Source organism: Hypomesus transpacificus, chromosome 17 (assembly GCF_021917145.1).
Source record: "Hypomesus transpacificus isolate Combined female chromosome 17, fHypTra1, whole genome shotgun sequence".
Lineage (NCBI taxonomy): Eukaryota > Metazoa > Chordata > Actinopteri > Osmeriformes > Osmeridae > Hypomesus > Hypomesus transpacificus.
The window spans coordinates 6212477-6223495 of record NC_061076.1 but is presented as its reverse complement, the minus strand read 5'-3'; the positions used below and the strand labels follow the sequence as shown (position 1 = coordinate 6223495).

Sequence of the window (11019 nt, the reverse complement as noted above, 5' to 3'; positions counted from 1 at the left end):
CTGGCAGGACGCTGGGCTGGGGCTAGGGGCGGGGACCAGGGGCTACAGATGGGCAGTGGTCCTCGACCCTGGCTCTCAGGGCAATGTTTCCCACGACTCTCCCAACACACCTGATCCAAATGAACGGCTCGTTATGGAGCTGAGCAGAAGCCTGATAACGAGCCGTCGATTGGGATCAGGTGTGTTTGGAGGAAGGAGACGTCGAAAACATGCAGGGCAGGGGAGGGGGGCGGGGGTCCTCGAGGACAACAGGTGAGAGAGAGGTAACACTAGGGCAATCTTAGGAGGCCGTGGATGGGCGGAGAGGATGCTCTGTGCCGGTGTGCCCCCCCCCCCACCCACAGGTGCGCCGCCCTGTGGCCGGGCTGGGTCGGGAGATGCCGGACACCTGCAATACCTTGTTGGTGCACTGCCTGACTGTGTTGATGAGCTCTTGAATGACCAGATCGATACATTTGAGACAGGGCGTTTTCAGCTTAATGATCTGCTTTTTCACGATGGCCTCAAACGCCAGGTCTGGGGTGAACAGGCCCGTTCTGAGGACGCACAGGAAGACAGACAGAGACAGACGGACAGGTGAGACACGCCAGGCAGACAGGACGACAGGCGGAGGGCAGAGGGACACACGGACGAGGACACGGACAGACAGACACGTTATTGCACAGTCCAGAGATAAAGGGTTAGGAGACAGACAGCAATAGGCAGAGATAAATAGAGACAGACATAGAGACAGAGAGAAAGAGAGACAGACATTCAAACACCATAAGAAAGAAGTAGAGAGACGATCCAGAATCAACAATCACACGCACAAGACGTTTCATCGCAACAGCGACCAATAGAGAGAACATGAACATGCAAAGACATAACAAACAAACAGAGTCACACAGACTCGAGCACACCCAGCGTGGGTGACGGGAGAGAGAGAGAGAGAGAGACAGAGAGAGGGAGAGGGAGAGACACAGAGAGAGAAGAGCGGACGGGCCGAGGAGGCACAGGCACACTCAGAGCGGAAGAGGGAGAGCAGTGGGAGAAAAGGAATCATGTTAGGATCTCACATACAACAGGTAAACAACAGGTAAACATCAGGTTTCAGGAGAGAGGAGAGTGCGTTCTGTGCTGGTCCTGTTTCGGCCGCCCTTGCAGTGGAGCTGTCTGGGGCGGACATGAGTGACGAGGGCGGATTCATGAGAAAGAGGCCGGCTACCAGAGTAACTGAGAGCAGTGAGGAGGCTGGTGTTGGGGTACAGGTAGGGGCAGTGAGGAGGCTGGTGTTGGGGTACAGGTAGGGGCAGTGAGGAGGCTGGTGGTGGGGTACAGGTAGGGGCAGTGAGGAGGCTGGTGTTGGGGTACAGGTAGGGGCAGTGAGGAGGCTGGTGTTGGGGCACAGGTAGGGGCAGTGAGGAGGCTGGTGTTGGGGCACAGGTAGGGGCAGTGAGGAGGCTGGTGTTGGGGTACAGGTAGGGGCTTCTGTGGTGTGGTGCTACACTGCGAGGCCTGCTGTGTCTCTCTGGGCCTCTCCTCTCCACTTGCCTGACACCGTGGACGTTCTTAATGGCGTGGCTGATCTCTCTCCTCAGCTCCTTCTCGTCAAACACAATCTGAGAGGGAGAGAGAGGGAGAGAGAGACAGAGTCAGTACGGCGGCGTCCACAAGGCCGGAGGGCCTGACAGCGAGCAGGGGCTTCGGGGGTGTGGGGGGAGGGAGGGGGGGGGGCCCTCACCTTGACCAGCTCAAAGGGGAAGCGCTCGTGGAAGATGCGGTTGATCTTGGCGCCTCCCGACAGCTCGTTGGTGTCCACCTGGTCTCCGGAGCCCTCGATGCACTTCTCAAAGTCCACCCCGAACTGCTGCACCATCCTGGGCAGGGGGAGGAGGGGGGAAGGGGGCACGGGGGAAGCAGCGCTCAGAGGGGGGGGTTGAACGGAGGTTCGCGGGTTCTCACGCGAAATGCATTGGGTTGTATAAAAAAAAACGACGGGTTTGTAGGGGAAGTGGAAATGCCCCCTCCCCTCCCCTCCCACCCTGTTTCCTAGGCGAAACCTCCATCTCCCCCCCCGCCCCCCCCCACCCACCCGGAGGCGTCCTCTACTCTACTCACTGCAGCAGGGCCTTGGTCTTGCGCGTGGGGTCGTCGGGGCGGAAGTTCTTGTACTCCTCCACCTCCTTCTCCAGCGAGAGGAGCTGGCTCTGCAGCTTGCTGCGCAGCCCCGGCAGCGTGTCCCTGATGTGGTTGGTCAGTTGCTGAGGAGAGACGCACCCAAGTGAGGGAGAGAGGACACACGGGGCCAGCGGTAATTGGGGTGGGGGGGATGGGGTTTGAGAAGGGTAGGGAGGCTCGGGTGGGGGGGGGTGAGGCGGCGATGCGGGAGCGGTCGGAGTGGGTCGCCGCGCTGACCTGGTTGAGGGCTTTCTGCAGGTGCGACGTTGCCCATGCGCTCAGCCAGGTGCCTGTAGGCCGGGTGGGAGAGGAAGAACTTGCGCTCGGACGCCAGGGCCACGCGGATGTCCTTCTTCCCGTCGATGTCCTTCTGACTGCGGTTCACCACGCCGATGTAGCCTGGCGAAGGTGCGCACAAACGCACGCAGGCTTAACGCGCCGGCTTCTGCAGCCGGTGACGGAAAACGTGTGTGTGTGAGTGCGAGCGTCCTCATCCTCACCTCGACGCAGCGGCAGCAGCTTGTTCTCCAGGATGTCCTTGGCGTCCGTCCCCCTCGTCCATCAGGTCCAGTTTGGTGATCACGCCGATGGTGCGCAGCCCTGCCAACGCAGCCACACGGGGAGAAAGTGATCAGCGAGTCCTGCCCCCCACCCCCCTCATTACCCCCCCCCATCCCAACACCGAGGGGGCCCCCTCACCCTGCGGGTCCACCTCCTTGGCGATCTTGAGGGCGTCCGAGTTGGCCAGATCGCTGTTGGCCGGCGTGACGGCCAGGATGAGGCAGCTCTCCTTGGTGATGAACTGCAGCAGCATGTCCCTGATCTGGTGCTCGATGTCCACAGGCTGGTCCCCCCACGGCCACCTTGGTCATCCCCGGCAGGTCGATCAGGGTCAGGTTGAGCACTGCTGGGCGCGGACGGTAACACATGGTTGTGGCAAAGAAACGTTCCAAATAAGGACCGAATGTAGTGCCGACGTGGGAGAGGCCTGGTGTGGAGGAGTGTGGAGTATGTGTGTGTCGGTGTGTGTGTGTGTGTGCCGGTGTGTGTGTCAGTACCGTGTGGGGAGTAGACCCTCAGGTTGATGGGGATGGGAGAGATGCCCTTATTGGAGCCTGTGATCCTTTCCGTCTCCGCCTCAATCTCACTCCGCACCTCGTCAAAGTCCACAAACTTCTTCCCTTTACAGTGCAGGAACTCGGCATACTCTAGAGATTGGACACACGAGGATGAGGAGAGAGACAGGAGGAAAGGAGGGAGGAGAGATGGGAAAAGGGGGGAGCGAGAAACAGGGGAAAAAAGGGAGAGAGAGACAGGCCAGAGAGAGAGAGACAGAGAGAGACAGGAGAAAAGGAGGGAGAGAGAGGATGGACCAGAGAGAGACATAGAGTGACAGTGGGAGAGAGAGACAGACAGACACAGAAAGAGAGAGAGAGGCATGGTGAGAAGGACATGAACAGGCAGGTTCCAGACAGACGGTGGGTTGAGCCCGTGGCGGTGTGCATTGAGAGTGGGGCCGCACGGCGGGGCAGGCCTGCCGGAGGAGGGAAGCTCACCGGCTTTGTTGTTGACCAGCTGCAGGATGAGAGGTCGCCGGGGGTGACGATGCCTGACCCCCGCGGAAGAAAGTCCCTGCGAGAGAGGAAAGACAAAGGCAGAGAGAGAGAGAGAGGAGAGAGAGAGAGAGAGAGAGAGAGAGAGAGAGAGAGAGAGAGAGAGAGAGAGAGACAGAGAGACAGAGAGACAGAGAGACAGAAGACAGAGAGACAGACAGAGAGAGCAGACAGAGAGAGAGACAGAGAGAGACAGAGAGAGAGACAGAGAGACAGAGAGACAGAGAGAGACAGCAGAGAGAGAGAGAGAGAGAGAGAGAGAGAGAGAGAGAGAGAGAGAGAGAGAGGAGAGAGAGAGAGAGAGAGACAGAGAGACAGAGAGAGAGACAGAGAGAGAGACAGAGAGACAGAGAGAGAGACAGAGAGAGACACAGAGAGAGAGAGACACAGAGAGAGAGAGAGGACACAGAGAGAGAGAGACACAGAGAGAGAGAGAGAGAGACACAGAGAGAGAGAGACACAGAGAGAGAGAGAGACAGAGAGAGAGAGACACAGAGAGAGAGAGACACAGAGAGAGAGAGAACACAGAGAGAGAGAGACACAGAGAGAGAGAGACAACAGAGAGAGAGAGACACAGAGAGAGAGAGACACAGAGAGAGAGAGACACAGAGAGAGAGAGACACAGAGAGAGAGAGACACAGACAGAGACACAGGAGACACAGACAGAGACACAGAGACACAGACAGAGACACAGAGACACAGACAGAGACACAGAGAACACAGACAGAGACACAGAGACACAGAGACACAGAGAGACAGAGAGAGAGAGAGAGGAGAGAGAGAGAGAGAGAGAGAGGAGAGAGAGAGAGAGAGAGAGAGAGACACACAGAGAGAGAAAGTGTGAGAGAGAGTGAAAGTGAAAGGCAGAAAGGTGGAGGAAGAAATGAGAAGCAGACAATGAGACAAATTGCCAAAAGAAATAAATAAATAAATATACAGAGAGAGAGAACAAGAGAGAGAGAACAAAAGAGAGAACGAGAGAGAGACGGAAAATCTTTATTACAGTCGGGATCGTTCTCTCTGACCGTGCCTCTAGATCGAAAAGCCAAGGGAAAATGGTCCCGCCCCTCTGACTCGACTCCCCACCAGTCACATCATAACGCCCCTGCTGATCAATTCCTGACATGTGGCGTCCACCCACTCCCGTCATTATGGATGCATTGATTTGGAAAGGGACTGCTTCCATCCAAGCGCTCCACGCTCACATCTTGCCACGCAATTAACCATGTTCTTTCTGTCTGAAGAGGCGACGCTAGAATGCCGAGAAAGGCCGATATCAAAGCTCGAGTTCTTCCCCCTCGTTATGTCGAACAGGAAAATACCACCGTTTTATGTGGCCTACTTACGACACCGAGGCATTGGCTTATCTCTGGCGTCCATGGCGCGACGCACCGCCAATAATCATTTAAAAAAACTCCTATGGGTGGAGAACCAACCACAGCGCAAAGTCAGCCCTTTAGAGCAGGGCAGAGCCCCTAGCCCACCCTGCAGTCCCCTTCCTTCCTCTGCCTCCTCCCTGGCTGTCTGTCTGCTTGCCCCGGCTGGAACGAGTAGAACATGCTAGGCTACATCTGGAGGAGATCATTAGCTGAAGGACCAGAAGGGGGGTGGGGGGGGGGGGGCAGGATCCGTCTAACAAGATGGCCATAACCCACATTTCTCCTCCTCCTCAACCAACTCATTCCACATGCAGACTAGCCTGAAGGGAGTGAGGGGGGGGGGGGGGGGGTAGAGGAGTTTTTTTTGTGAGCGCCACAGTCGGCGCCCAGGGCAGGGTACTGGTGCGTGGGCAGAGGAACAAACCGCCGAGCGACAGGCCCGGGTTTCTCTCTCTCTGTCTCTCTCTCTGTCTCTCTCTGCCGAACAGAGGGGAACGTTCTGGATGGCCCTGGGTTCAGCGCTCACGTTGTCCGCTGCACACAATGCAGAGCGGCCGGCCGTTTGTCTTACGAAGAGCGAGAGAACAGAAAGGGGTCGAGAGAGGGGAGGAGGGGGGGAGAGAGAGAGCGGAGGACGATGTACAGAGGAGCTAAATGGACTGGATGCTGCCGAGGTGGTGGTGGTGGTGGTAAGGGGGGGGACGGGGACCGAGGGGCCGACCTCGGCTAGTGTTAGTGCATTAACGCGTCTCTAGTTACAACCCCTCTCGCTGAGCTGCCCCAGCGAGACACTCCGACAGCCCGGCTAGGGGCAGCCCAGCCGGGGCCCCGAGGGAGCACAGAGCCTACATATACGCTCCGCAGGGACAACAGCCTGATTCGAATCAGCCGACACGCCCACAGAGACAAAACGCATCCAGAACCCGACCGGCTGATCAGACAGACCCGGTCGGCGCGGAGCTGCGTCCTCACACTCCTACTGTACGAGGCAACGGGGGCTCCAGGAGGGGGGGCGTCTATTATTGATGTGCTGTAAATGATAGAGGAGGCTGAGCAGATTGTGTATCATCTGCATGCATTATGGATGGACGAGGGCCACGTCTAGCAGTCTCTCTGAGCGTCAACCAACACCATGGAGAGCGAGAGAGAGAGAGACGGAGAGGAGAGAGAGGGGTGGGGGGGGGGGGGGGGAGAGAGACGGAGAAGGGCAGAGGGATGGAGAGAGAGGGAGGAGAGAGAGAGAGAAGGGGCAGAGGGAAGGAAAGAGAAGGGCAGAGGGAGAGGGGAGACAGAATCCCACACAGAGCCAAGTCCCCTCCTCCGCTCCCTGCTCTGCCAGCCTCTGCCTCTCTCAGCCCGGCATGCTGGCTAGCTACGGCCAGGGATGGGGGACTCCTCCTCCGCTCCCTGCTCTGCCAGCCTCTGCCTCTCTCAGCCCGGCATGCTGGCTAGCTACGGCCAGGGATGGGGGACTCCTCCTCCTGCCGACTGCCACAGCGAGGGGGAGGGGTGGTGGGGGCCTTGGAGGGAGGCGTGAGAGAAGCACACCTACTCGACAAGAGCACTTCAGCGGGCCGCGAGCCTGGGGAAACGGGGAGGCGGTCCCAAGGTGGTTCTACAGTAGGGTGTGCGACGCAAAACAAGTGTCCGGGGAGCTAAAAGGTGGGACTCCAGCTTCGGTCCACCCGCGCAGGGGAACCGAGCAGGCCCCAAAAACCAGGAGGTCTCCCTGCAACAGCCAACCGTCGGGATCTTGTGTAACGACCCCGTCCTTTGTGCTCCACCTCGCCTGGCTGATTGCGGGTCCAGTTTAGGCCCCGCTTGCAACTGTGACAGCAGAGCAGATAAGAGCCCCGCCCTGCCCAGCCTGCTGTGCTAGATATGACCTCTATAACTCCTGCCCCCAGGGACTATGACATCAGCCCCGCACAGACAAAGCCAAGATGGGGACTTTCTGATCCTCCTCTCGGAATAAATTGAAATGTTATTCACGGTTCAATAGTCCACATTAAATGGCTGAAAGGCCGTCTGGCATGATAAGCGAGCGAGACCCGGGATAATTCGGCTCACGGGGAAGCCATTTGAGTTAATGGTACCATTTTCGTTTTCCTTTTTGGCAAAAAGGATTTAAGCGGGTCAGGAGTTTTTTTTTTATTTATTGTAATTGAGTGTGTTTGTTGATTATTGCATGCCTAATGGCATCTAAGCAGGCATGGGCAAACAAGAAAACATTGTGTATTTCGAAAAGATCGCGAGGGGGTGTGCAGCCTAATGCACACAGGCTTTTAGAATAGTTCTGAAAGTGTCACATAATGGCTGAGATGTCAGCCAGTATTCAGTACATCTCCATTCTCTGTAGAGAATGAAGACTCTCTATAGAGATCGAAGACAAGCTCATTGACATGATCTCAAACACCGGTGCTCATGGGTCAGAACGACGCTAGCAGATTGGATTAAGAAATATGTCGAGCAGACACAGACACTAACCATTCTGGTCAGATCAGCGCAAAGCAACTTCTGGGGAAACTCCGTTTCTCACGTGGCCTAAATATGAGACACGCTCAGTGGCACCTGGACTGTTAGAGCACGCATTTGCATCAGAGCACCCGAGTCTTTAGTAAAAGGTCAAATGTCACCAAGATGTGCATGCGCACAGTACTGGAACGGTGAAGACCAAAGGACCCAGGCAGAACGGAACTAGGAACTACGGCTAGTTAGACTATTTCCCTTGGTGGTTTCCCACCGCTAGTTTCTCTTGTTTGACGGTGCAGCAGAATGAGGGAGAGATGAGGACACGGTAACATCTCCAACGCGTCACACATATCACCGCCTTCTCACTCGCAGACGGCACCACAGCCGGGAGTTCACACCTCACAACAGCTCGGAGGTGTGTTGCTTCATTTCAGCTTGTGCCATCAAAATATGAAATGAAACCCACAAATTCCCTGTATGAAACCATTGTCTAGCCGGTCAGACACCTTTTCTCTGGCATGTTACCTCTATGCTCTTCCAACTCAATGCAAGCAGCAATCACAGCTGTCATCATAGAAATCAGTAACAACAACCCAACCCTTCCGTGTTTCAGTCAGTCTTGACCTTGAAAACCAAGCTTGCATGCGGAACTTTTCTCACACAGTGACCACGCACGGACACAAAAGGGCTCGTTCCTGTCAAACTGTGCACTTCAGCAATTCCTAGTTCACTCTCTGCACACGAAGGGCACTAATCATCTACTGCTCAAGAATATTCGACCCATCCTGGACGCCGTTTTGTAAGACGACGTGTCTGCGTTTGTGAATCTAGATCACACTTCGGTCTAGCCCACACGCCCCCTTTTCTAAGCCCTCATAGCAGAAGTGACTGTTGGTGTGCATGTGTGTTTAAGAGCTGTCAACACGGCCAATGTAGACAGCCTGCTCAGGCGGGAAAAATTGAGATCAACTGCAACTGACTAATGTTAATTACAGCTGAAATGTGTCAGGAGCCACTGCTGTACAAAGTCCCTCTCATTTGAACCCACATGCGTGTTGAGCGGTAGGCTAGGCTAAGCTGTGGGTGCAGCTACGGCTACATATTCAACAATACTGGCATTTTGTGTGCGTTGGACCTAGCGTTGACGATTAGCGGATATAATACATTGCCTTTGACACGGTGTCTGCGAGTATGACCGCACGAGTGTGCGTATAAACACAGTCATGTGTTGTGGGTTGGGCCAGATTCAGTTTTGCAGTGTGAATAGAGAAACCTGCTCAACAAGCTGCTATTGAGAGCACTTGTTTTGTTCCTTTATCTGCAGGCTGACCTCACCCACTGCTGATGCGGGGTAGAGAGACAGGACCAGCCTGTTAAAAAGGCCTTTGGGTTAAACTGCACAACAGAGTGGCTGGCAGAGGCATGGAGCAACTTCCACTACGAGACATGTAACCCCATTTCACACAGGACATCTCGAGTGGTGCGGCTTCTTTGCAAAAGCCAATACCAAAAAAAAAAAAAAAAAAAAAGAGCTCTTCTCTACTGATTGCTGGAAAATAGGAAGTGTACCAAACCCAAATATTAGTGAGGCCTTAGTCCATATCCTGAGGCAATGTTTACAATACCTTCACTGTGTTACTGGAGTCACAACACAACAATCCTAAGAAGACGGATGACAGACTATTGTGTAATGGTACAGAATACACATTTCACTTCAGAAGCCTCAGGGAATAGTGTATATGAGAGAGGGTAGCAGTAAACTTCAAACAAAGGCATGAAGTCAACTGCATCCTGCTGTAGTAGTCTGGGTGTGGCATGAAACTATAAAAAGATGGGAAGGCAAGGCACACTCCAGTTTCCTTTGTAGCCAAGGCCAAACAGTGGCATGACATAAGACAATTCACTACTCATTAGCTAGACTTGCAGTCTACAGTACACTCAACTCAAACAGGAAACTGCCTGGGGTTAAAGGCAACAGAATGGTCTTTTATTAGGGGAAACCATATTGCCTGCCTAGCTCATAATAACACTATTATAGACTAGATGCTGAGAACATCTAGCTCAAACAATATCCCACGTCGTCGCCATTATAATGGAAGAGAGGTGTGCTGTGTAAACACCACTGGAAAAGCAAATAATGCCGGTTAGAAAAGTACTCTACACTAAACCATTTAATATGGAGGAGCAACATCTTGTTTCTAAGCGTAGACAGAATGTGACATAGGAAAACTTGGCAAAAGATGCCTCAACATTACTGCAATGAAATATCCATGACATCTTGCTACAGGGAAGCCAAACATCAGTCAACTGCATTTCCGCGTTCGGCCTTACATTGTTTATTAAAGTCCAGGCTCTGGAAGTAACGTTAGATACCTCGCGGGGAATTTAACTCCCTTTCTATAACCTTCAGCAATAAAATATAATCGTGTTATTCGGTGTTTTCGGTAACTCTCAAAACAACTTTTCATTATGGTTCACCTCCCGAAGCGTTTCAGTCAGGCAAACGTCACCCCAACCCAGTAGAGCTACAGTAGCTAACTAGTAACTTATGTAAAATGTTTGTGCCACTCACTGTCACTCATTGGTCTTCTCTACAAGACAAGTACACAGTGATCTCTTACTACTGGTAGTATAAATGTTTTTTGATAATGTTAAAATTAGCTAATTATAAGAACCAATCAATAGCTAGCTAGCAAACATTGTATATCAAGACTACTAACTTTGTCTTTAGAGCTAGTTAGTGCTTTGTTAGCTAACAACCCGACCAATATGAACTATTAGAACATATCTATGTAAATACAGTTAGCTAGCAAGGAATTACATTGTACAAGTAGCAAACTAACTGTTCATAATTATTACTTTTCACGTTCATTAGCTAGGGAATATATTAGCTAGCTAGGCTAGTTAGCCTAGCGACACACAGCTAACGAGTTAGTTTGAAGCGCCGAACCAACCTGCCAACAAAATTTTCCAAGACAGAGCTTTTTCCAGCGCTCTGTCCACCGACTACAGCAATTTGAGGCAGGTCTAAGTTGCAGCTCTGGCCGATGGTACTGAAAGCATCCTGAAGTTTGTTGATAAGGGGGATCAAATCTTCCATCCCCCGGTTCCCCATGGCTTCGTTGGATCGGTTCGGCTCCCAAACGAAAGGCTCTTTTGCTGGAGACTGGTGCTCAGGTTACTCTGAAGTGTTGAGGTCCACCACCTACGAACCCGTCAGTGCTCTTTTATGTCAAAGAAAATTAAGCTATTATAACTTGTGTCCTTCACAAATTAAATGAAATGTCATAACGTGTTTTTATAAACACGTAAAATATACGAAGTCAACCAAAACGGACGGGAAACTCACAAAACTTCCTCCACCGAACACCATCCGGTTGTCGACATCCGACCTGGCC

General features: G+C 53.2%; 1 protein-coding gene across 1 annotated transcript in view; it reads right to left on the bottom strand.

Annotated features, from left to right (window-relative positions):
• Positions 1-11001, bottom strand: part of dnm2a (dynamin 2a) — a 21004-nt gene extending 10003 nt beyond the window's left edge. Inside the window, 14 exon segments of the mRNA XM_047038196.1 lie at positions 290-536; positions 1531-1598; positions 1721-1856; positions 2098-2240; positions 2395-2424; positions 2426-2556; positions 2658-2709; positions 2711-2757; positions 2857-3016; positions 3018-3061; positions 3216-3365; positions 3714-3753; positions 3756-3789; positions 10576-11001. Of these exon segments, the coding sequence (XP_046894152.1) occupies positions 290-536; positions 1531-1598; positions 1721-1856; positions 2098-2240; positions 2395-2424; positions 2426-2556; positions 2658-2709; positions 2711-2757; positions 2857-3016; positions 3018-3061; positions 3216-3365; positions 3714-3753; positions 3756-3789; positions 10576-10736 (1443 nt within the window). The 5' untranslated portion in view covers positions 10737-11001.
• Between the last annotated feature and the right edge of the window lie 18 nt (positions 11002-11019).